Here is a 27,900-nt window from a genome sequence, read left to right on the forward strand (position 1 = left end):
CCCTCTATATATTTCTTTTTGTGCATTGGCATATCTTTGTCCCTAACAGTTCAAAGAGACATCTAGGATTTCAGTTTAACAGCTGAGAAACCTAATTGCCTTGAATGAATACTAGTGGATGTTTACCATCAAGAAGAAGGTTGACCCAAGCGAGTTTTCAACTCTTCTCAGGAAGATTCTTGGTTTCCGAAATGGTTATGATTTTCAAAAAGGTTTTGTGACCAGTGGTTTTCCAAAAGATTATGATTTCTAACAAGGTCATGCCTTTCCAAAAGACATATCCAATCCAAGTACACAGATACTCTAGACATGGGAAGTTACCACCCTGAGCCATAAAGCAAACAGTCTATTGATCAATTATGCAAGCCCATTGTCAATTCAGAAACGCTGCTGCTGCATTTGCAATTAACTAGTTTGTTTTGTGACTACTTTAATTTGACCTCTCATTCTAAAGATAATGGCCTTGCTTTTGCTTTGTACATGACAGATATGCCCACTTCCACCAGCTTTATTGCACAGAGGCCAAGATCCTATTTGCAACGGGGGGGGGGGGGGGTATGTGTGCCCACTGAGGATAGCCCCATACCAGTTTGAGTTGCAAAGCAAATGCAAGTCCAAAAACAAAACAAAGCAAGGAACAATGGACGCGTGGGTTTGCTTTGTCTATTGTGGCTACCTGCTTCACAAGTTTCCTTGCTTCATCTCTCAAATATGTCTAAATATTTTCACATATACAGTTGTAAAGCAATTAGGCTTAGCAATTGCATTTTTATTAAATAATTCATGTCAGAAATGGCTTCCTACTTCTCACTCCCATTTCCTTGGCTTTGAGGGAACCAGACTATCCAGGATGTAAGCTCCTGTACCTTCCAGAATCACACACTTCATGTAATTGTAGGATGCTGTTGGCATCGTTTTTAACTCATTGATGCCAATCACCAAACATTGGCCTTTTGATACAAGCTGAAACCTGACTTCCTAAAGAGGCACACATTATTCCTGATACTCCATTTTTGGTGGAACTTGTTCTTGCTCCTCAGCATAAAAAGTACCACTAGAGGCAGTCTTAAAACCACATAATAATGTTTAGTTGGTAATCCAACAAGGTATTGTATCCAGTAGGAAATGTCCCTTCGAAATGAGCAGGTTTGCACCAAAGGATCTGAGTCATTGAGGTCTAATTTTTTTAGCCACCAGAAATTGGGCTTTCCCCACAAAATCCAACAGATTTAGCAACTGCCCTCAGCTGATGATTGTAATGGGATTCTGCATTGAATATGATGTTCAAAGATAAAACCATGCTGCAGGATGCAAACCATCATATAAATGTCTATCAAGATAACTTCATATCTGTATTGTTTGTATATGCATATATAAATAACACACAATTTTGAAAAAAAAATGGATATACTATACAGCTATACAAAATAAGTAGGAAAGGGGAAGAAGTTTACTCCTTTTGCCAAGAGTTTATTGGATTTGGTGCCCTGTTAGTCAATTGCCCATGTTCTGTAGACTCTGACACAGGACGACTCCTTTACTTTGTGCCTTCAATACTCCCTTGCTTCCTGAAACTGTTTGTAATAGTCCTCTTCTGAAGGATTCTCTGTACACTTCTGGCCATTGTTAGGTGGACGAGCTTCATTGTATCTGCTCCAGTCCCCTTTGCAGATGATCCAGGGCAAAATGTCCACTTTGTAATGGAGTTCTGCTGAGAATTCAATACTGATCAGGTTGGGCGTGCCCGCTCCTTTGCCCCTGGTAATGAGCTGCATGCTATCATCATAGCAGCAGTGTTGTGCTGCCAGTGTGGTGCTCTCCAAGGACAGCATGGACCGGATACAGTAGCGAGCAGTAGGCTTGTAGATTTCCAGTTTCTCCTTCGGCCCACTTGCGTCTTTCCAACGAAAGTTCTTCCGCTTCATCCGGTCATAGATATCTGCAGTGCTGTAGGCCACCTCTGTGGGGTACGCGCAAGGACACGCAGGAAGGTCATTGACCACTTTGTGCATGTACTTCTTCAAGAATTCACTTTTGCAGCTCATCCATCTTTCACAGCTGTCAGTGTCTGGGGGGTAGCAAGAAGAGAGAGGTAGGACAATGAAAACTTATTGCCTTGAAATTCAAAATGTGTCTCATAGGCCAAGATCATACATGACTGAATGTAACATAAGATTTCTGCAATGATCCCAGAGCCAGAGAAAAATTAGAGCTCCCTCCAAGATTCACTGGGGGCTTCTGAATTAAAAACAGCTCAGAAATTTCAATTGGTCCAACGGGCGGCAGCCAGATTACTAACTGGAGCGACTTACAGGGAGCGGTCAACCTCCCTGTTTAAGGAGCTCCATTGGCTGACGTTCATTTTCCGGTCCCAATTCAAGGTGCAGGTTCTCACTTACAAAGCCCTGAATGGTTTGGGACCCGCCTACCTGCGTGACCGCATTTCTGTGTATGAACCCACGCGATCTCTTCAATTGTCCAGAGAGGCCCTGCTCTCGCTCCCGTCCCCCTTACAGGCGCGACTGGTGGGGACAAGGGAGAGGGCCTTCTCTATGGTGGCCCCCTGACTCTGGAACTCACTCCCCAAGGGCATCAGGCAAGCCCTCACATTGGCAGTCTTTAGGAAGAGCTTGAAAACTTGGCTGTTCTATTGTGCCTTCCCTGAATAAAGGAAACAATACCCTGATCTGACCGATTTTCTGCAAAATGTCCTCGAAAGCGCTTTATCTACCCGTTGGAGTAATTGCCTACATTACCCTCAAAAACCCCCTGTTTAGACATACTCGACAGCTATTCACATCCAGTGTTTTAAATTTTTAACTTATTACATTTGGCCGTGCCCACAGTGTTGGATTCTTGTATTTTAAATACTCTGTTTTACTGCTTATTTATAATGCTTTGTATTGTATTTTATTTTGCTGCTGTGTTGTTTTTACTGATGTATTATTGTTGGGCTTGGCCTCATGTAAGCTGCCCCAAATCCCCTTGGGGAGATGGTGTCAGGGTATAAAGATTATTATTATTATTATTATTATTATTATTATTATTATTATTAAACCAGGGGTCGTCAAACTTATTGTTAAATTGAGAGCCAATCCACAGTCCCTCAGACTGTTGAAGGGCCAGATGATAGGTTGGTGTTGTGTTCCTTCAAGTCATTTCAGACTTAGAGTTTTCAGACTTAAGAGTTTTCTTGTCAATTTATTCAAAGGGGATTTGTCTTTGTCTTCCTCTGAGGCTGAGAATATGACTTACCTAAAATTACCCAGTAGGGTCAGAGTCATAGTCTGAGGTTCAGTCTACTACACCACACACTCTATGGTTCTTCCCTTTTTGTTTCATACTGATCATTTCTTCTCTCTTTCTTCCTTCTCTCACTCCCTCCTTCCCTTGCTTTTCCCTCTCTCCCAGTCTTTTTCCCCTTCCTCCATTCTTCTCTTTTTCCTACCTTTTTTTCTTACCCCATCCTCTCTTTCTCTCCCTTTCCTTCTTTTCCCTTCCTTCTTCCCTCTCTCCCTCCCTCTTTTTCCATCCATCCATCCATCCATCCATCCACAAAAATAGTGGTACTGCAGTGAACAGGCTTTGGTCAAGAAGCAGGGAATATCAACCTCTGCAATGACCAAAAATGACAGAATCATGTTTGTGCATGTCTCTAATGGGATGATAGTCCTCAATCCCCAAATCCCTTCAACACAATGTAAGTATCTGCATGGGGACCTATGCTACGCTGATCCATAGACACTCCCTCATCTTACTCTGAAGCCCCTGAAACCACCTGCATGGCCGCTCCATACTTTACAGCTCCTCAGGGTTTGCTTGCTCACCGTGAAGCATGGCAGAGCCAGAAAGGGATAAACTTTTGCTGAGAGAGGAAGGGGACATCAATCCTCTGAGCACCCAAAAAGGACATTCCTCCAAATAGAAAGTGACATGTACAGATGTACCTAACGGAATTTCATCCCACGTATCTCAAACATAGAGAAGTTAGATTTTCTGGTGATAGTCTTCTTCCAACCCTTAACATTCAACCAGTTATCTCATGAAAGAAATGGGAAAAACATGATGATTCTGCGTGCATGTGCACACAACCCGGTGTGAATTCAGCAAGATAATTTGCAGCAGATGGATGCTAATGCTTCAAAACAGATATGCAAGTATCAGCTTCACTGCCAAGCTGTGTTTGCTACAGTTTCCAACCTGAATGTCTTCAACTGAAAACAAGGCAGATTCTAAAACATTTCGCAGCTGTGCTAAAACTTGAAATAGGTGTGCAATACTTCAGGATCACCAGAAAGGCAAATATTTATTTGGTCTTTGTTTTGTTAAGTTTTTGGCCGAACACCCAGCTGCTCCGAAGCATGAAAATGATAACCTTTTCACTGAAGGTATTGGAAGAGTTCTTTATAACTAGAGCCATAAGTGATTCACATTCCAGACCTGAAATATGTGCAGAGACAGCAAGATATCTGTGAGAATCAGGATGTCCTACTAGCAGGGTCCCTATGAATAATGAGGTGGGAAATAGATGTGGTGAAATATCTCTCTAGAGTAAACTTTCAAGAAAATGCAGAGCCTTGCAATGCTCCATATGAATAGTATTCAACCTGGCATGAGGAGAGAGTGACATAGTATCCAGGCAACAGAATACAGCCCCTTCCCTCTGCAAATGTGTATTCAACCAACATGCTCAGCTTTTGTTTCTTATCTTTAATAAAAGCTTTCTTACAGTGATTTAAAAAGCCAGTGACTTATTTCTGGAGATAAAGGACGTGGTCAGAATGGCACATGCCTTTGTGACATCCCATCTATAAAACTCTTAACAGGGTTTATGCGGGGCTGCCTTTGAAACTGGTTGGAAGATTCTGCTCAAGGGCAGTTTGATGACAGGGAACTCATGACCCCCTTGTCATAATGGCTTCTCTAGTGACTCATCTTTTTATAGGGTCAATTCATGTGCTGGAAATAAATCCCTATAAAACATAAGCTTAGGCTTTTTGAGGCTTTGGGCTAGGATTCACGACAGAGTATCCCAATCGTGGTGCTTAAAGGTAAAGGTTTCCTCTTGACATTAAGTCCACTTGTGTCCGACTCTGGCGGGGTGGTGCTCATCTCCATTTCTAAGCCAAAGAGCTGGCATTGTCCATAGACACCTCCAAGGTCATGTGGCCAGCATGACTGCATGGAGCGCCATTACCTTCCTACAGAAGTGGTACCTATTGATGTACTCACATTTGCATATTTTCAAACACCTAGGTTGGCAGAAGCTGGGGCTAACTACAGAAGCTCACCCCACTTCCCAGATTCAAACCACTGATCTTCTGATCACCAAGTCCTACAGCTTAGCAGTTTAACCCACTGTGCCACCACGACCACTGGAGCCCCCGGTGGCGCAGTGGATTAAGCCCATGTACCGGTAGGACTGAAGACTGTCAGGTCGGAAGTTCCAATTCGGGGAGAGCGTGGATGAACTCCCTCTGTCAGCTCCAGCTCCCCATGTGGGGACATGAGAGAAGCCTTCCACAAGGATGTTAAAACATCAAAAACATCCGGGCTTTCCTAGGCTATGTCCTTGCAGATGGCCAATTCTCTCACACCAGAAATGACTTGCAGTTTCTGAAGTTGCTCCTCACACACACCCTCACACACACTAACACGGCCCCTTACACATATGTAAATCCCATACAGGATCCTAAGTGAGAATTTGAATTCATTTGTTAGCCTTTCTTATTTGCATGATATAAATGTATTAAGGCGATCAATAAAGGGCCGTGTTCCTATCTCATTCAAAGGCCACAAAACGCTGCTTGGATTTGAGAGCTCACTTCCCTTCCTGAGACATGTCCTACTTCTCTTCAAGGAAGGCTTTTTTTCCTGTTAAAAGAGGCTTTTGCCATACCATGTGAAACTTGCTCATTTGATCCAGTTTTGAAAAAGGATGCTTTCTGCTGCTTACCGACTTCAAAAAGCTTTGTAGCGTTGAATTCCTCGCTCCCTGCAAGCAAACTCACTTCTGTGGCTGCTGTCCTGAAGGTGTCTTCAATCCCTAAAGAAAGCAGTTTTTTCCCTTAATAGGAAATAATGAAAGGGCAGAGGAGACATTGTGCTTGCATCAGCATCCCAGCAGGGTTAGCGTTTCTCATAACATTCGTGCTCTTTAAATTCTTGCATTCGCTCAGGGGGAGAGACAGACTGTACGAGGGAATGACGCTTACATTTGGATCCCAACAAAACATTGGATTCAATGCACAGAAAAAGGTCTGACAAGTTTCTCTCATCCACCCACCTGGCCTCTTTTCTTTTCAATATTTAAAATTGCCTAGAGATGGATGCAGAATTTAAGCACTCCTTTGTGCTGTATTATGAAACGTCCAAATTTTCAAGCTCTATTGGCAATCAAGAAAACCCTAGGAACTCCAACAACTAGAAAAACTAAGGAGGAGGAGATTTCCCCCCCCCCCTTTATTTTTTGATCTGCAGTGCCAGAAAGTGTAGAGTTTCCAGCTGCTAAACTAGCAGATTTTTATTTTATTTTTTATTAAAAAAAAACAGGATGTACTACTGGTATTACAGCTTTATTAAGACAGTGTGACTGACACACATGACAGTGCAAATGTTCAAAAACAAATATAGTGTATCTGTTGGAAATCATGCCAACATGAAAGAATTCCAACACAAGAAGCAAGAATGAGTAGATATGCCCATACGCTCCAATATAATAAATGTAATGTAATGTAATGTAATGTAATATATGTAAATAATAATAATAATAATAATAATAATAATAATAATCTCTATTTGTATTCTGCTCTATCTCCCTGAAGGGACTCAGGGTGGATTCCAATAATAAAAGGCATACATTCAATGTCTAAACATAACAAGCTATAAGCAAACAATAACAAGAGTTGACAACTCAACATATAAAAGCAAATTGTAACTTAACAACTAAAATTAAATTAAGAAATGCCATCTATTATATCTTAGCTTGTGTCCGAGCAACTAGCCTACCCACTGTTAGGAGCATGACCCCCGCAATGTTTATTCTATAATTGTTGTATGAAGTTGCTTGTGTTGGCGATGTATTTTGTACACTGGATGGTGGTGGTATTACGCTCTAGATAGGCTGGTATTTGTCTCCATGTTGGAGCTACTGGGAAATCCCATTTTCTCCCCTTCACTAGGAAATGTTTGTCTTTGCCTGCAGAGGAGGTAACAACTGTCAAAAAATGACAGGGTTGTTATAGATCTAACAGTGGTGAAGAGTTGGGTTTAGAATACTTTAATGGCTAAACCCATCTTTGGTTACCAGCATGCTTGCATTCAGGTGAAAGGCTCCTTGATTATAGATAAAATGTGCTGCACTGCAAGCAAGACACCAAACTGAGGCATTTTGGCCTAGATCCTTCATAGATATTTTTATTAGCGGAACATAAAATAGATTGCACAGTATTAGTTTTTCCTGTTCTATAAAATCTAGTTTCACTGCAAAAACTCCAATGCACAATTTTAAAAACTATTTTTAAAACAATAGAATAATAGAGAAAGCAATTAGAACTTCAGGTGGCAGGGTCCTCTTAATACTATGATAACCCATCTAGTGTGTGTTGGCAAGAAATGCAGTTTTCTCTTGACTGCAGCCCTTGTTGAAATCAGTAGGCATAAAGCATGAATTATTTTGCTGTCCGACTGTATTACAGAAAGATTCTAGAAATCTTTAGAGTCAAAACCCCTTTGATTCTGGTCTTGTTTTCTGGAAAGCCTCCTTAAAAGTGATCGTTCCAAATATCTTGGACCATTTACATACAGGATGAATAACCCAATACAAAACTTCTCACTGGCATGGCATTATAACCACTTCTGATACCTGAATCGAAGCTATTTAGCAAAGCTTTACCTGGGCAGTTTGGCCTGTCACATGTCCTTGATTCAGTGGCTGTGCAGGCATATCCACAAGTTCTAGTGCGCTTCTGATTCCCACTTCCACACGTGATGCTACAAATAGACCAAGGGCTCCAATCTCCTTCACCATCTATATAATCTGAAAAAAAAATATCAAAAACAGATCTAGAACAAGAAAAAACTGACAGAAGAATAACTGGTACACTTAAAAACACAGACACAGCAAGGAAACAATATGTTTTGCTTTATGATTTAGGTGCATTGAGGTGAAACCTTGCAACTCAATGCTGCAGTAGTGCCCACAGCTATTCAAAATCTAATCAACTATGCTTCTTTTCAGGAGAGTCCACTCTACCACCAACATCCCTTTTCCCTTTTCCCATTCCCTGTTCCCTTGCAGACATTTAGTATTTGGTGTACAGTGAGCATGCTTACTCCTCAATCAGCTCTTCTCTTTTTCCGAGCTCCAGCAAAAAACAAAACACATAAATAGAGAGCTGGTGGAAAAGACTTTAACAAACCCTGTGGCCCTTAAGCCTGTCAGTATTTCTCCATCTTTGTGGATAATGTCACATTGACAATATAGGAAGTCTCACTTGAAGAATGCAGGAAATTATTTCTGTCTCTCTGTGTGTCCCTTTAGGCTTCTAATCAGAGTGCGAGTGTGGTGTAGTGATTTCAGTGCTGGACTAGGATTCTGGGAGACCAGCGTTCAAATCCCTGCTTGGCCATGGAAGGTCATTAGGCAACCTTGGGCAAGTCAAACTCTCTCAGCCTCAGGGAAAGGAAACCACCTCTAAACAAATCTTGCCAAGGAAACCCTGTTATAGTATCCCATTAGGGCCACTATAAACCGGAAACCCCACAAAGACAAACAACAGTAAAAGAAAAGCCTAGACAGTAACCAATTAAAGCTTTTGAAACATTCATTGGCATTCTGTTAGTGCTTTATGAAGGTGTTGACAGAAATTATGCTATTATAATGACAATATCCAGTTGTTGTTAAGTTAGAACAGGGATCCTCAAACTAAGGCCCGAGGGCCGGATGCAGCCCACCAAGGTCATTTACCCGGCGCTCGCTCAGGGTCAATCTAAGTTTGTAATGACTTGAAAGCACACAACAACAATGCAATCTCATCAACCAAAAGTAGGCCCACAGTTCCCATTGAAATACTAATAAATTTATATTTGTTAAAATTGTTCTTATTTTTAATTACTGTATTGTTTTAAAGTATTTTTTTGTACTACAAATAAGATATGTGCCGTGTGCACAGGAATTCATTCATGCTTTTTTCAAATTATAATCTGGCCCTCTAATAGTTTAAGGGACTGTGACCTGGCCCTCTGTTTAAAAAGTTTGAGGATCCCTGAGTTAGAAATTTGTTCCAACTACACAATGACCAAAATACCTCAAAACGCAATGTTCAGGAATTTCCTGAGGATCCCCTATGAAGTTCGTGAGGAAAACTGTACATCCAGCTAAAGGGAAAACAGTTGGATTTTTTTCACTTTTCACTGGCATGGAAATGGCTGTCTGAGGTATGGAGGAGGGGCTGGAGCAGATAAAGGTAGACTGCATCAGGAGACACATCATTGCTATAGTCCAAAGATATATCTCCTGATGCAGGATTTTGGTAATAGTTTTACTTTGGTTTGATTTCCACCTAGCCTTCCCATGCTCTGCTTTTCACTGTCAGCAGCACCTACTCATTCTCCAATCTCGAGAGCCCCTTCTACAAACCTAAGGTGCCTGCAAGAGAGTTTGAATGCTCAGTTACCATATTCTGGCTGTTCCTTTGATTCAAACGTCCGGTGACTAGGGGCATGCCTATCCCATGCGCCACTAAGAGGGTTTAAGAAGTTGCTGTCTTCGGTTGTGCTATCATACTTGTAATCCTGGTCACCACTACTCATGCGGGTGATTGTGGGTGCCGATCTCTGCCACCAAGTCCTCCAGTCTGGTGATGCGACAGGCCAGCTGGGCTTGCTGCTTTCCTTTTGAAGGTCTTTTTCAGATTCAGAGTCTGTTTCATCAACCACTTCTATGGTCACCTAAAGAATTCCAAGAGAACATGCTCGTAAGAAGAAGACGACAGGTAGGCAGCGGTCCCCTTCCTCCCCAAATTCCCCTTGCCTCTCTAGATGTACAGATTGGGTTCTTTATTTTGAATCCAAAATACTTCGAAATCCTAAACTGTCCACATGGACATCTTTGCTTTTGGATGATTCAATGCACACAAAATTGTTTCACACACAAAATGATTAAAAAATTGTATATAAGGTATACAAAGCACAAATAATTTTATGTTTAGACTTGCTTTCCATTTCCAAGACATCTCATTATGTAACATAAATGCAAATATAGGTATTCAAAAATCTAAAAAAAACCCCTCCAAGATCCAAAACACTTCAAGGTTCCAAACATTTTGGATAAGGGCTACTCAACTTTCATTAATACAAACAGTATTTTATAAAGAGTCCAAAGACATGGGCTGTAAAGTAGAGGTGGTGTTGGAACAAACAAAGCAGAGGTTGGAAACATACCAGCCTCCAGATGTTGGACTGAAACACTCATCAGCCATAGCCAGCAAAACCATAGGGGAAACATGATGGGAACTATAATCCAACATCGAGAGGGCCATATGTTTCCTGCTGTGATCTGTTACATTTGTCTTTAATGGATATATCAAGACTTTCAAGTGCATTGCATCTGAATCTAACATGGCACATAACAGTGATGAAACCCCAAATTTTTGGGTCAGGCTTCTGTTTAAAGGTTTGGTGAAGGAGAGAAAGAATGAGATGATGATTAAATACAAATGACAGAGGTTTCCTATTTTAAAAAAATAAATGGAAGAATGACCCCAGTTCCCTTAGGGATTGTACTTGCACTTCCACATTTTTGTCAGTATCCTCTATAGGATTTTCTAGGTCCTCCAGGTGATTCTGTGGTATGCTTCTACCAAAGGTTACCATAGAGTGGCCCTGGAGAGCCTTGCATATTTCTAGAAAGGATACTTCTGGCAAAAGTCATTCATTTCAACACGGTTTGCTATTATTCATGGTTTCCTGTTTCTATGATAAAGTGCCCAATAATGCAAGGGATGCTTAGAAAATATTTTGGTACACAACAACTTTTCATCTGGGTCCAAAAATCTGAATCTATTCTGGCTCCCATCTCACAAACTAATATCTGTGTCTGATTACCCTCAAGAAGGGATGGGAAACATGGAGCCATTCAGATTTTGTTGGACCACAATTTCCAGCATTTTTCACCATTGTTCTTGCTCACCATGGTTGCTGGGATTAGCATAGAATCATAGAATCCTAAAACTGGAAGAGACCTCATGGGCCATCCAGTTCAATCCCCTGCCAAGCAGGAAAATCACATTCAAAACACCCCTGATCAATGGCCATCCAGCCTCTGTTTCAAAGCCTCCAAAGAAGGAGCCTCCACCACACTCCAGGGCAGAGAGTTCCACTGCTGAACAGCTCTGACCGTTAGGAAGTTCTTTCTCATGTTCAGATGGAATCTCCTTTCCTGTAATTTAAAGCCATTGTTCCACATCCTAGTCTCCAGGGCAGAAGAAAACAAACCTGCTCCCTCCTCCCCCCTCCCCATGGCTTCCCCTCACATATTTATACATGGTCCTCATCATGTCTCCTCTCAGCCTTCTATTCTGCAGGCGAAACATGGACCTTGTTGAGATCTTGTGCCAGATCAGGAGACACTGGCCTCAAAAGTAATCTTGGACGGAAAAAAATTCAACCCCTGCCATTTTCTTTCTGGCTACGGGACTGAATTTGAGTATCCATGTATATGGATACAGAGCGTAACCTGTTCTGATCTGTATTCACTGTCTCTACATACTCACAATTATGGCATTATTGCCACAATGGTAAAAGTCTTTCAATATTGCTTGAATAGGCAGCAGATGCTGCGTGGTCAAGCAGCATTGAGAGGCTGGCCCACAGCTATTTAGTAAAGTACAGCCATTCCTCTGTATCCATTTTCTGCATCCACAGATCCCACCATCCATGGCTTGAAAGGATTTTCCACTCCTGCCCCTTCCCTCAAAAAAATATCTAAAAAGCAAACCTTATTTTTGCCTTTTTTACATAGAAGACACCATTTTACTACACTATTGTATTTAATGGATAACACAGGGGGGGGGTGTTATATGGATAACACGGGGGGGGGGGGATGTGTGGGTCCTGAAGCCAATTCCCAGTGAATGCCAAATGCCCAGAGTATTCCTGACCCACCTGTCCCTATATATTGAGGCAGAGAACAACAATGAATTGTGCATATAATAGCAGTTCTAATCCTATTCTGTAATCCTACTCTTCAAATAATGGTTTCCTGTTCCAATACAGGTACTTACTAGTATTGAGAAGAAATATGCATTCACTATGTACTGCTGCTGTGAATGGGCATTATTCTTATTCTGTGTACGTTTATATTTTATGATGCATTGTCACACACTGTATCTCTTGTATTCATTTACAACTGTCAGTAATCACATCTGTATCTGCTCTCTGAAGAAACCCTTCATAAAACCCAATTAAACTGAGCTCTTGTCTCATTCTATGAATAATCTGAAACATGATACCAGACTTCTTTTTTTGTAGTCACAGCTGAATGCTGCTACAACTCTGAAAGTATGGGTAAAAGGGCCTGAAAATCTGGATGAAAGACCTCAAATGAAGAAGGTCTCAAAAATCAGGATCTGTACCAGGCTCAGGATCTCCTCAGAGTAAAACCATATTTAAATAGGACTGAAAAAGCAAAAAGAACATCACACTGAAAATAATTTGGCAGCCAAGCCCACTCACTTGACACATGATTTCACTTTGTTCCGAAGGAGAAGAAAGTGAACCTGTTGCACCCTGAATAGCCCTGCTTTGCTGGCATGAGCGCATGAGCTGGTATCTATCAAATCAATGGCGATCAACAAAAGAGCTTTTCACCAAGATCCAAGAAATCTCTGCTCCCAAAGGAAATACACTGCTGGCTTTAAAAAGCATCTCGTTTTCACGGACTTCCTGTGAATTCGTTTACTTGAGTGCAGTGGTGCATTTGGCTGCTGATTTGGCAACTAAGTTAAAAAAGCAGCAATAGCACAAAAGTAACAGCTGCTCAGGTTACTCTTTCAAATATTTTCTTGTCTTGTTAATACTGAAACAATTGCGCAAATGGCATGGGGACTGAATAAAAATATTTCATTACTTGAAACAGATCCATCCAAAATAATTAGTAAACAGAAAGGCACTGTATTCATTTCAGTGTGTGGTAAACTAGTGCACTCCTAGAAATTCTGTGTAAGATGACAGTCAATGAGTGATTGCTGCCACGCTCTGTGAATATTTACCTGTCCTTTTCAAAATAAAAACAATGGTAGTAGTTATGTGTGGGGCAATCTGTGTATGCCCAAGACATGAAGAAAACGAAGCTTTCCATATACCTGTCTGAAAATTGTGATAGTAGATTATCAACTGGGAAATAACACAAAAGAGATAGAATTGTATCTTATGCAAGGAGAAACATTAAACTGGTGATAGTCTATATTTCAAATGTTTTTAAATGCGCCATTCGATTTCATATATGGTAGAAGTTCCAAAGGATGCCTCCAGAAGACCTTGCTTACATTGTTAGCTTTGGCCCCTTCCACACAGCTGAATAAATCCCACTCTCTCTGTTTTGAACTGGAATATATGGCAGTGTGGACTCAGTTAACCCAGTTCAAAGCAGATATTGTGGGATTTTCTGTCTTGATATTCTGGGTTATATGGCAGTGTGGAAAGGCCGTGTGAGATACATTGTTTTTGTTCCACAGTTCAGTAGACTATCACCCTCCAAACTAAATTTTATACAGAAGATATGCGTGACACCATTAAGAATATACATTTTCTCCTATATGCACACATTCTTCTACAAACCTTCAGGTGATCAGGTTACAAACCAGATTGTGTAGTTTTTCTTTCTCATTATGTATTATATAATTATAGTTATAACATAAATGGTCTTCTACTTAATTTACTTTACAGATATGAGAATTTTTCTGTATTTTAAGTATTTGAAATTGCTTCAACAAGCCATAAGTTACATCAAAAATGACCTTCAATATTGTAAACGTAATAGAGAAACTTTACCTGAATGTTAGGATTTTGCCCATTGATGTCTGCTTTTGAGAGGTCAGGAAAATTTGGGAGATCCAGAAGGAAAGATCTGGGTCCATCTCTTTGCAAAGATGTATGCCCGTTTGCCTGCCTGTATCTCTGTTTGGCAAACGATCTGTGTACTCCTTGGTGGTCAGGATAACCTTGACGGTCTTCTGGGTTGAGTGTCAAGGTGGCTTCAGGAGATGTAAGCCCATCTGTTTGGAGGATGTCCTGGGAGGTCAGGAGAAGAGGTTGGGGAAGAAGAAAGAGCACAATTCGCATTATATACAACAAATAAAACAGAGACATTAGAGAAAGAATTAGCAGGCCTAATATATAAACTGATGGTCAAGGACGGTGAATATATGATAAAGACAATACAGAAAGAAGGGCCACTGACAAGTTAAAACAATAGTGAGCTTAATGAAGGAGCTCTACTCTCATATCTTTAGTAAAAGGCGAAAGATTTATACAATCTGAAGAGAAACCAGAAACCATGTATTCATGTATTTATCTATTTGCCTTGTACGTGAAAAACCTATGGTCTAAGAATTGAATAGACTTGACTACTCTCATATATGATAGATAAGCCCAATGTACTGGCATTATGGTACAGGCAAAGGATAGTATACCCATATGTGGTGGGAATGTTCAAAAGTCATTTTTTAAAAAAATATATAAAAATGGGGAAATTATTTAAAATGCCACTCAAAATGAATGAAGAAATTATGTTAATGGGGGTGTTAGGGAATACTAACAATACAAAAGAACAATAACTGTTTAAAATGATGATTAAGCTGTAATGAAAAATGGAAAAAAATGGGACTATACAAAATTGGAATAACTATATTTATGATGTTTCAATCCGAAATTATAGCATATGTAATTTGGAAGGATACACAGAAGAATATAACAGAAGAAATTACAAATAAATGAAATATATATATAGAATGGATTGAAAGAGGTGAAGCCAATGTAAATATTGTATAGAAATTAAGGAAATTGTGTGCATGCTTAAAGATAAAGATAGAGGGTAAATAAGTGGTCAGAGGAAAGGATGAAGGGGGTGAGGATGAGGGGTGTCAACAAATTTAAAATGTCATTGAAGAGAAGGATGTATACAAAAAAGAAGGTGCAGATAAAATAAATGTTACATGAATCCCTTTGGATTCCCTTCCCTTTAATACCACCAATTGTGTTGGGATTTAATATAATCCTGTATATGTCTTTTAGCTTAGATTCTTAAATTAATTATCTTAATTTCCTAACAAGGATACGTTTATTTTAAAGATGTAAATCTCTTAACCCTTAACTCCGATATGCTTGTATGGGATTATGCCCCTCTTCTCTCAAACTGGTCATTGAATGTAATAAAGTGATCTTGAACTTGGAGTGTGTATAAGCATAAGCACTAATGTAAGCAAGAAGTTTATTTATTTATTTATTTACTTATTTGCGACATTTATATTTCGCCTTTCTCACCCCGAAGAGGACTCAGAGCGGCTTACAAGATAGATAGATAGATAGATAATAGATAGATAGATAGAAGTTACAATGTTGAAACAATAAAAAATACTGTGGGGAAAAAATACAACAAATAAAACATAATGGGTTGGGTGCAGAGATGAATTCGCAAAAGAAATTCTCAGTTATATATCCCCGTGAAGACATAAGACACTGTCGTGACATTCTCCAAGAAACAAGGCAATAACTTATGGAATGCCTTATGCCAGACATGGTGAATGATACCTTGCAAAAACACAAACATATGCCTAGCTTTCAGATCTGTGGGGTTTTTTTTTGTTTTTACACAAGGATTTTGCACGAAGACAGAAAAAAGGAACACATGGAAGACATCTTCTACTCATTGGAGGGCACCTCAGGATCCAGCTTTCAGAGACTGGAATACCATTGACTCACACAACACTTTGGATTTATGAAGGTAATTAAAATAAAAGTCAAGGGTTGCTGTGAGACATTTGCAGTAACCTACGTTCAGCAAGCCTGGAGTCTTTCGGGGAAGACCATAAAATTCAAAAGAAGGTATTTTCAAAGCTACTTACTTTGTGTCTCAGTACTCTACTAATGTAAATACACAAAGATAATTAGGGATGACAACTCTGTTGCAAAGCAGAATGATTGCCTGTGCAGTGGAGACTAACCGGCTCTTTCCCTTTGCTGTAGAAGCAGCAGTGGCTGAACCTCAATCGCGCCCCATCACATGTCCTACCCATTCACAACAAAACAGTGAGGTGAGGATTTGAATCTAACTCTCAGCATGACATTTAGATCACGTCATAAAGCCAACAACTCAGGCCCTTTGGAGAGGCAGTGGGCATCTTCTTGAGAAGCAAGGAACATGTTTAGAACTGCACCACTTGAAACAGGAAAAGTATTTTTGTTTGTTTGGAATGAACATTTAAAGAATGCTCTGCTATAATAAGTGGTGTCAAGAAGCATTTTGTGTTAAAACGAATTGTACCTCAAAGGCACGGTTCTCCTGGTGTTTTGGTGTGGGCTGAAATGGAGGAATAACCGGAGATACAAAAATTGGCTTGTGGTCTGATTTAGTGACATTATTTAGCTATATCCCTTCTTCTCATGTTGACTTCATCTGGGTTTTAATTTCTTGACATTATGAAAGGAAGATCTTGCTTTAAAACATAATCTTTTTTTTCAAAGACCTGCCACAGCTGTTTATGGTTTCCAATAAGCAGCTGCTTCCTGTACTTTAGTCTTGCCTCTTGTTCATCTCCTAAAATCATTCACCATCGTCTTACAAAATTTATTTCTGGAGTCATCACCTGTTAAATATTGTTCTCCTTGGTATCTTGAAAGCCCTTAGGGCTCATGAGTAACAAGGGGATTTCACCACATAATGAGTCATTAAAACAACAAAAGGACACAGCATGAAAATATTATATTTGAACTTTGAAGAAGTAACGGATTTAGGTAGAAGATACTTTGGTGGTCAGATAATCTTTGTCTTTCTTTTCTTTATTTGTGAAGTTACCAATGACATCTGTCATGAGAACAAGTCTACCCAGCTGAATAAACTTGAATAAATTTTCCATCTCAGATTGATATCAAAGACAGAGAAATGCCTCCTGATTATTTATTCAACTCTCAAGAGGAAAAGCCTAACATGTAGTCCATCTTTTATTTTACTACAATATGACACTGGGTTGACATTTTCAGTAATATCTACAAAAACTTCAAGATCCCTTTCTTTGTCTTTCATAGCTCAGCTTTTTTAAAAAAATGTAAAAAAATCCCAACAGTAAACTTTGATTTTGCCATGTTTATAAGGAACATCATTTTACAATGTCACCGCATATACTGGGATTTGAGATTCATGCATTTTGGGGAGGGGGTGGCATAGAACCAAACTGTATGTGAAAAATTGAAACATTTTCGTTAATAAGCACCATCTTCTACTTGCTTAAACTGAGCTTGTGCTCCGCTTTGTGCTGATCAATGACCGTAATAAAGTTTTGTATTGTATAGAGTATCATCTGATATTTTACTGCCCCTTGGAGAGATTCCTTTTGGAGCTCTTTGAAATCCATTTTCCTTAGCACCCACATTTATGTAATTGCTACAGCAAACATCATTTATGTCATGATTCAGTACTAGCTCCAAATCATTTATGAACAATAGAAAGCACTGGTCGCTGAATTCTAAATCTGCAGCTGAGATATTAAGGATATCACAAAATTTCCTTGTTGAAGGTTTAGTTTAGGGGAATCTATTTTGCTTTAAATCTCACATTCTGTTCTACATTCTGCTTTATTGTACTCCAGGGATGACAATTTGATTGCAAAAAAGTATAAATTGTTGTTTAAAAGATGAACTGAAGAATTACCAGTGAGAGATTGTGTGGTCAAACAGTTTCAAACTACAGGCCCACAAATTCAGTTGGAACAATAGGAGAAGGCTTGGACAAAGTGTTTGAAGTTTAATTTGAATAATGATTTTTTTACAATATGATAAATAGGTAGCACCTGATGTCAGAGAGACTTTTAAAGACATATAAAGACAATTTTAGTAAATGTTGGAAATGTGAAAAAAATTGTTGGGACATTTTATCATATGTGGTGGTCTTGCAAAAAGGCCCAGAAATGCTAGACTCAAATTCATATGATGCTGCAAGAAACTGTTATTATTAAAATCATGATGAAACCAGAGTTTTATTTCTTGGGGATGCTAGATGATCAACTAGGAAGGAAATACGGAAGATTACAGAACATATGATTACTTTAGCATAGTAGTTCCCAACCTGTGGTCTGCGGACCACCAGTGGTCCCCAAGAACTAAAATATGGTCCACAGTCTCATCGTTATAACACCATTGCAACAAGAGCGACTGGTCTCGTGAAACCCTCTTATAGTGCCGAGGCAACGGGGATGTCGGGAGGGAAGAGACTGACTACCCACAAAAGGCGCGACAACAAGCCTCCTGACTACTGCTCCTCCTCCCCCTCCCTCCTCCTAAGCAGAGCCATTCCATGTGGCATCTGGAAGTGGGGTGCTTTGGTGTCTTCGTTTTTAGGCCTGCTCCTGGGGTTATTGGAAGTGCTGATTCAGAAAATTGCATTGAATAGACCACATCAGTTCTAGATTATTAAATATGGTTTTCTGTGGGCGAGCAGATGGCGACTACTGGATGGCATATGTTCTGTATCAGAAACTAGAGCTGATGAGGTCTATTCAATGCAATTTTCTGAATCAACACCTCAAATAACCAAGCCGATCCTAGAGTTGGCCAAAAACTGATTTGTAACCTTTTTGGTACTTTATTTATTTCGTATCAAAAGCATTGCATTTTCTGAATCAGCCAAATAACCAAACTGAATTTAAAGTCGACCAAAAACTTTTGGTACTAATATTGGAGTGTAGTCCCTGGTTAGAGTGGTCCCTGGTCAAAAAAAAGGTTGGGAACCACTGCTTTAGCGAGAATCACCTATGTGCAGGGATGGAAAGAACCAGTCATCCCAACACAAGAAGATGAAGATTTGTGAATTACCGGAGACAAACTGATGATGCTGATCAAGGAAAAATCCCTGACTAACTTTAAGAAAGATTGGGACTTATTAATCACTTTTCTGTAGCAATGATGGAGGCAAACTTCAACTATTGGATTTATAAATTAGAAGAATGTTATTAAAAGTAGAAGTGTGAACATGTAATGTTAGTTGAAAAACAAGGAGTCAAAAGCAACAAACAATGAATGTGAGGTTCATGGATTAGTCTAATATGTACTTATTAGTTTAAGTATGTTTTATGTCAGGGTGATTGTCTTGGATTAAATTATGTCAAATGAAGTAGTTCCAGTTTTATATGCTATGAAACATTGCTTCTTTGTATTATTTGTGTCTTCTTTTCCTCTTTATTTCTGTGTAAAAAATAATTAAAACATCTTACAGTCTGCTATTTTGCCTGGAAAGCCTTAAAAGCCACAAATATAATTTTTAAAAACTGGAAATAATAACAGCAATAAAGTTTCATTTTAGCAAATAGGTTAAAGAAATCATAAAGCATAAAAAGCATCAGCCCTGCAAACATTTTGAACAGACATATTATGCAACATTAGTTTGTCACAGGGTTGAATAAAGGGAGCGGACTTGTGGGATGGCAGCCCAGAAACTCTTGATGGGAAACAGCACCTTGGAGAGTTTCCACAGCACAAGGCCTCCTAAAGTGCCACTCACTGAATATCACCATCATCCATTTATATAACACCATAGCTATACATGACACTTTACAAGTAAAAGAACGACATAATAGTTTCCTGCCCCCAAGTTTGCATTCTAACTAGGAAATGACACAAAAGGAAAAGAAGATAGCAGTGTGGGATGGGATTAAGTCCAGCATTTTACTGATTTCTCTTCTTTACCCAATGTTAGGATTGTATAGATGTATCCAGGAGGAGGAAGTATGGAAAAAGATGCTCCTGAGATGTTCAAGCAGAGAAGCACACAGCTTGCAAGCATTTCTACTTTGGTGGTTTCCAACACTCTTACAGTACAATGATTCCACAACTGAAGAGATAGCTGAGCCTGGGTTTTCTCATACTGACTCATCGTTAGAATTTTCATTTTACTGATAATAGAAAAAAAATGTTACTTAAATCTCAGATAGAACTTGGATTTCCTAGGTTTGAATCCACTTTATCAGGCTCAGTGGGTTGCGAGCAGAGCACATGAACTTGCTTTCTACTGGTTCTTCTAGCTCTTTTCTAACTGGCAGCCTCTATCCCACCACTCTGTACTAATCTTGAAAGTCAACATCAATGTGAGATTGGAGCCAAAGGAAATTCTAACCAGAGAATCTACCCAAAATGATTGGTTCCAGAATATTCCTATGACTCCAGTTAAACATTAAAAAATAAATTTAATTACATCTACGGAAACTATATATAATTAAGTCTATTTTAAAAATTATTATCACACTGCAAAATCAGCTCCAACACAATGGTCGACATTCACGAAGGTACTTACAAATGCATAATGCAGAGTTACAAATTCTTGACTCTTCTGTACTCAGGATCCTTATTTACTAGTTTGGTGAATATTTAGGGACCGTGAAACTTCCACAATCTCTATTCATGAGGCAATAAGTGACAGGGTTCTGTTCCCCTACCTATTTTGAAGCAGCTGTCTTGACATTCCCATCCTCCCATGAACAATATCAAGCGTGTGTATGCGGGAGGGGATTGTGTGACAGATATGACTACTTTCAAATCACTCATGGAGCCCCCGGTGGTGCAGTGGGTTAAACCCTTGTGCTGGCAGGACTGAAGACTGACAGGTCGCAGGTTCGAATCCAGGGAGAGGCGGATGAGCTCCCTCTATCAGCTCCAGCTCCTCATGCAGGGACATGAGAGAAGCCTCCCACAAGAATGATAAAACATAAAATTATCCGGGCGTCCCCTGGGCAACATCCTTGCAGACGGCCAATTCTCTCACACCAGAAGCGACTTGCAGTTTCTCAAGTCGCTCCTGACACACACACACACACACACACACACAAAAGAACTCATGGGAGTGGGTAGAAATGCTAGTCTGCTGATTCCTGATCAGCAGAGGAACAGATCCCGGTTACTCACAGCAGCTGCTGCCTAGTACACGGGAACTGTGGGATGGTGTTAGGCTGAAAGACCTTAGCCATGTAACTATGATATTGCACAGCAACAACACATCTAATTTTTTTCAAGAACAAAAGTTAACAAGAGATTTCTGGATTTGCCTATTCATTGCCTTGGGAGAACAAGAGCCATTTTAATATTAATAGCCTTATTTGTTTGCTCTCACAACAAACAAAAAAGTTATCTAAGAATCAAGAAGAAATCTCTTCACTGCATTTGTATGTAAACTTAGCAAATCTATACTACATAAACTCATACACAAATCAGAGCACAGCTGAACCTCAATTTCTCCACATTTCCAATTTTTTCACATCAAAGTCCATATATCAAAACAAGAAACTATAGAAGAATATACAAATATTTGTATATTGCTGATGAATGCATACAGCTGTGTAAAAACTCAAACCTTTTGAGAAATACACATGAACATAAGTACAAATCTTCACATGGGGAAAATCATACAAACTAAACTTTAAATGAAAGAAATTGGTTGAAACTAACCTTAACAGATTAAGCTGGCTCTAGTTTATTGCCCTAATGTTGACAAGGTAGGACAGCTTGGGGATGAAAAGCTGGATTTTAAACTGTTTTATGTCAACTATAGGTCAACTTTCATTTTATGTGGAAAAAGCTGTTACAAGTATCTGAGGGACTAGAATGGTAAACACTGTGAAATTGAAATATTTCTTTCTAAATACCAAGTGGATAAGCACTAAGGAACCTCGGTTAATCTGACCATGCCAAGAAGGTACTCTCGGGGCATTTCCCTCTGTGCTTATCAATTCATATTTTTATTCTGCTTTGCAGTGTTCAAGGTTTTATTTTGCTTTCTTTTGGAAAAAAATATATTTCCTTCCTTCCTTCACTGTGGGCCTCTTCAAACTTACTAGCTGAAACTATGTGGCATAGAATAAATGCTAAACAGTCCAGGGAGTTATGAGTCAGCACTTGAGAAACAGACATATTTACTTCAGAGATCTTATACCTTAATATCTTTTGCTTGAAGTCGGAAGGTACATACATATATTGTCAGAAATTACCTTACTCTGAATTCTCACAAACATTTCCATGGTACACATATTTCATCTTGTGTGGGCATGTTGATTCAAGACTCAATCTCAAACTGATCCACGATTTTGCATGGTAAGGGTACTTGAAAAGTATATAGAATGACTATTTTGAGCAGCAAATATATTATTTTTAAAAGAGAGAGAAAGAGAAGGCATTAAAGTCTTTATAAAGCTAGTTAAATGAGGTTTCCACAGCACAGCACCTGGCTTACAATTAAAATGTTTTAGACACACAGTCCAAGCGATGAGTCTACAAGGACTGTAATACAGACACACTACATGGATTCTTCCTACGAGGAAGAAAGCCCAGAGAAATAAAAGTCCTGGCACATATTAGAAGGCTTTCTCTTTAAAACGAATGAATGCAGCCTCATTTCGACATTGTTCAAGTCCTAATACTCCTCTCCGCCTATGCTCTATTGTTACAACATCAAAGAGCCACTGCTGGCTCAGATACAGTCAATATGAAAAGAGATGCCCCCCTAAATTTACTGCTTGACTGCATTCTCTTTAAATGGACAGCGCCTGGTCCTCTTTCAAAGAGGCATCGCAGACATAGATCTTCTTTATAGGACATCATGTACAATAAAGTGGAGCTATAACTTTGCAGAAAGGGAAAAAAGGGACGAACAACGTGAAGCACCTTTAAAGGATCCCCATGAGGTGAACGTTCCCTATAAAAATATCACTGTGGTTACCACTTTTAAAAATGCTTGGTATGTTCTGGCCCTAGTTCAAAGCTCTTTGGTGATATATTTTATTTTACTGAGTAATTTAATTATATTTCAGCTGGGCTGTGTACTTTTACCTTCTATATTCTGATTTATTTTCCCACTCAGTGAAATAGCCATAGCCATAGCTGGAAACCGATTACACCACAAATCTACACACTGCACAAGGAGTTTCCTCACCTCATATTAATATGTTTTGATGTTTAATTATGACTTATCCAATGGAACTACAAATTAAGAAATGTCTTGCTGTGAGAAAAAACATATATAGCCTCGTTACATTATTATGTTTCCATTCTGAGCAGTGAATGTTTTGAAGCTATTTGGTCCAAATAAAGCTTAAGATCAGTTACACATAATACCGCCAGAATCTACATCTTCATTCACTATGAGAAATTTAATCCATCCTTGTTACTGAGCTATTTTAACAGTTGCAGATGCTACAACTATGTTAAAAATGGGGTCACAGCATGCTTCAAGGTCCATGGAGGAGGCAGAAGCATGAAGGCCAAGAAAAACAGGACGGGTGTCCTATTTGCCCCCACCACATCAGCAAGGACACTGGGAGCTGTTTTGACCTATTAAAAATAAATGAAGGCAAAGTTCCAAAACAGGGCCATAACTTTGCTAACTGAAATGTCACAGAACAGTGAGCATGATTTTTCAGGCCAGATGCCAGATGTTAAGGTAAAAAGGAGGGAGGAGGAGAAAGGACATGACGTAAGAAAGAAGGCAGATGTACAGTTTGAAGGGCAAAGCAGACATTCCAAAACACTGCGGACATGGTTTTGAATATGCATTCAAAATATACCATATATACTCATGTATGTGATTGGCAGCCAGGTTACTAACTGGAACGCTGTTCAGGGAGAGAATCACTCCAACTGGCTGCCGGTCTGCTTCCAGGATAAGTACAAAGTGCTGGTTCTTATCTTTAGAGCCCAAAATGGCTCGGGTCCAGACTATTTGACAATCCACATCTCCCACTATAGACCAACTTGAACACTGCGGTCATCGGAGGCAGTCCTCCTCTCGGTTCCACCCCTGTCCCAAGCATGGCTGGTGGGAACGAGAGAAAGGGCCTCCTCTGTGGCTGCCCCCCACCTCTGGAACTCCCTTCCTAAGGAGTTAAAGATGGCCCCCTCCCTCCCCGCTTTCAATAAACAGCTGAAGATATACTTTTGCTCACTGGCTTATGAGGAATAGTAGTTGGTACTACTATCATTATACCTTTCATGAATAGTTGCCATCCGTATCGGCACCTTGTTCACCCCACCAGCTCAACAGATATCTTGAGCAATGATCAATCTATTTTCCCTCAAGAAACTGGGAAATTGTTGCTTCTGTTCCATATTTGATGTTTTGTCTTATGTCTGATATAACAGGCTGTGCTTTTTATTTAATTTTAGTTTTAAAGTCACAATTTGTGTTTATATACTGGGTTGCTAAATTTTGTTACTATGGATATATTGTTGTTGTATTCGGGCACTGAATGTTTGCCTTTTATGTTTGGAATCCGCACGGAGTCCTTACGGGGAGATAGGGTGGAATATAAATAAAGTTTTATTATTATTGCGTTTTATTATTATTATATGCTGGGGGCAGGTTCTGGGGACAAAGTTATGGATTTTGATATGACCTGTGGATAAGTTGAAGGTCATTCTCCAGAGTAGAAAAATGCCAGTGCCACCCCTGACTGTTGCCATTTCCCCACCCATACATTTAAAAAGCCAGAAGTGCTGCAGCAGAGTGAGTAGAGGGACTTGATGTAACTTTCAGGTTCTCCTGAGATGAACTAAGCTCTCACCTTTTGCCACTCTGCACACACAATGAGATGGTTCATTTGTAAAAATAGATACAATATTGGTGCTGTTAGGAATTGTGGTAGTTGAAGTCCAAAACACTGGAGGGCTGAATTTTGCCCATGCCTGATCTACACACACACACACACACAAAATAAGATTAAGGAAATAATGTCTCCCTTATCTAACCCTGGTATGTTTATTAACTCTGTTTGGACTGAAGACATGAATTTCAAGTATGGATATCATATTGTCTATTAGATCTAATTGGTGTTCAGTGGTGCCTGGTGGTTCTGTTGACAATGGGAGGGTGAGTACATTCTGGATTTTAATTCAAACATTATAGGAGCTCTCCAATGTTCTGACCCTTTGAGCACCACATTTAGTACCATAGATATGCCCTTTGTGCTTAAACCTAGAGCAGCTTCTCCACTACATGGGCATGAAATCTACCAGCTCAAACTGCTAGTTTTCTGGAAAGAGAATAAGATGGGAAAGAGTGGGAGATCCTTGTCTCAATTTTTCAAGAATAGAAATTAGAGAACGGGAGGAAGAAATTCAGATACTGCCTATAACTGGTGGTGGCTATGGACTGCACATTGCTACAGGCCAATGTGGCTCAAGTACTCATCTTTTTCTTCCAGATACTCAGATAGTATGAAGATGGTACTTCAGGATAATTCTCAGGTAGCAAAGCCATTATTTCTCCCAAATTTTACTCACCACTAGCACCAAACCTATTACATATCTATATGAATGAACGACCAGCCTTTGGCCTAGGCATTGCATTAAAACACTTTGTAAATATCTAATTTGCTGTTTGATTAAAGGAACAAACACACCAAATCCCTTAGTTTGTTTCAGACTTTCCCCACCTCATTTACCTCTGGGAGTTTAAGAAACTTATTCTGAGCTATAGTTGTTTCAGATTAGTGACTTTTTAAAAACGGGAGGCAACAGATGAACATGGTGACGGTTTTCCCAGATTCCAAGGTCTGCCACACTGAAAACATTGAGAAAAATGAAGGGTGGGGTTTTTCTAAGCACCGCTCAATTTGCAGAGTTGTTTGTCACCTCACAGAAATCAAATGGTTTCAATTCCAAGCGACTTCTGTGAAAAAATTGTAATTATATCTTAGAAGATAGCTAAATTTACTAGGAATATCCTGAACTTGAGAAAACAATGCTGCAAGGAACCACCTCGTCTCAAGAACCTGCTTTTAAAATCTTCAATTAAAGAAATACCTGCAAGAACAAGCATCAGTAGCTATTCTGAATAATATTACTGCCACACATGTCTGGCATGAGATATACATGATACCTTCTTATTCTTCTTCTATTCTCCCTCTGGCAGTGTTCTTCAATTAAATTGCTGGGGAAGTTAGCACCGTCTCTCAATTGTGTCCCTCCAGGCGTTTCCTGTTCTGCACACCTGCCAACTTTGGTGCAGATGCTCAATTTCCTGTTATTACACACAATCACCAAAACAGATTTATTGGCATCGCTCTGGGTTTAAAACTATGTACCAGGCAGTTATAATTTATAATGTGATGATTATAGGACAATAGCTAAAAAGCAGTAGATGATATTACATGCAGATAGCTTATAGATGGGCAATGGTCCATGCCCTTGATCTTCAAATGTTGGGTTAAGATACCCCAGTGAGTAATGCAATTATTAATACAAGATGTTGTTATTGTTAATTATTGTCAAGTTGACTTCAAGTTAAGACAAGCCTGTGGCTGAAAGACTCCAAAATAGTCAGTTATCAACAGCTCTGCTCAGCTTTTGCAAACTCAAGGGCATGGTTTCAGTGATTGAGTCTTTCCAACTGTAATACAGCCTTTCTCTTTCTAGCGTTGGCCAATTTACCAGATATTACAATCCTTTAATGAACCATGTTGTCTCACGACATTCCCAAAATACAACAGCCTCAATTTGATAATTTTGGCTTCAAGGGAGAGTTCAGGCTTGATTTATTCTTGGACTGAATTATTGGTCATTTTAGTACTCCGTGGTATCTGTGCAACTCTTCTCCAGCACCCTAATTCAAACGATCTGATTCTCTTCCTACTATTTTTCTTCACTGTCCAATTTTCATCACCACAGAAGGAAATTGGAGATGCATGGCATGAGCAATCCTGACTTTGGTATGCAGTGATGCACATTTGCATCTGAGGATCTTGTCCAAGTCTTTCAGAGCTGTCCTACCAAGTCCTATTCTTCTTCTGAATTCTTGGCTCTATTTAGATATATGACTGAGCCAAAATATATAAAATCTTTGGCAATTTCAATGTAATTGTCAGTTACTTCAAAGTTGTGTAGACCATCTATCATCATTATTTTGGTTTCCAGCACTTCTTTTGCACTTTCTACAAGATACAGCCTGTACAGTCCATAGCTCTCCTCAGACAACTCTGAAATGCTCAAGTTCTTTGCAGAAAGAGAATCCACTGATATGGATTCAGCATAGTGTACATTGGGTTGTGTGGTGTTACGTTATCTCATTTGTAAGTTAATAATTACTGGGTCAATACTGGAAAGGTTCCCCACTAGCATGGCTTCTCATTTGTCTATTTCTCAAGAAGCACAACATTTGCATATTGCAAGGAAGCTCTAAAATGATAAGGGAGCTGGAGCATCCACAAATGCCTTCCAGTCCACCACTTCTGCATCCAATCCAAAAGCGGCTTCCATGTATGTGCATGAATCACAACCCCCTTTCCCATCCTGACAATCTCCATCTTTCCACTCTCTTGCCTCAGCAGTTTCATTGCACTCTTGCTAGATCACTCTAGAAGGGCTGGGCAGAAGGAGAAATGTCTCACACTGCCTTTTATCTCAGTATTTTCAATCTGCGGCTACAAAACCTATAGATATAGAGGGCTGACTGCAAACTGCCTAAATTGAGTTGTTGGTTCCATTTAGAGAAGGCATGGGCAAACTTCAGCCTTCCAGGTGTTTTGGACTTCAACTCCCACAACTCCTAACAGTTGGGCCAAAGTTTTCCCATGCTTGATTTAGAGTATGCCTACTGAATCAACTGGAATCTGGTAAGTCAAACCAAATGTTCTGTTAATGCAGTTGATC

The 27,900-nt window shown here is 39.6% G+C and overlaps 1 protein-coding gene across 1 annotated transcript in view; it reads right to left on the reverse strand.

The window, feature by feature from the left end:
• Positions 1-748: 748 nt before the first annotated feature.
• The window catches only part of ISM1 (isthmin 1), a 50,308-nt gene continuing 23,156 nt past the window's right edge, over positions 749-27,900 (reverse strand). Inside the window, exons 2-6 of the mRNA XM_067469078.1 lie at positions 14,053-14,292; positions 9,678-9,951; positions 7,895-8,038; positions 5,957-6,046; positions 749-2,068 (exon numbers count right to left, since the gene is read on the reverse strand). Of these exons, the coding sequence (XP_067325179.1) occupies positions 1,551-2,068; positions 5,957-6,046; positions 7,895-8,038; positions 9,678-9,951; positions 14,053-14,292 (1,266 nt within the window). The 3' untranslated portion in view covers positions 749-1,550. The remainder of the gene's footprint in view (positions 2,069-5,956; positions 6,047-7,894; positions 8,039-9,677; positions 9,952-14,052; positions 14,293-27,900) is intronic.

The sequence above is a fragment of the Anolis sagrei genome, chromosome 1 (assembly GCF_037176765.1).
Source record: "Anolis sagrei isolate rAnoSag1 chromosome 1, rAnoSag1.mat, whole genome shotgun sequence".
Classification (NCBI taxonomy): domain Eukaryota; kingdom Metazoa; phylum Chordata; class Lepidosauria; order Squamata; family Dactyloidae; genus Anolis; species Anolis sagrei.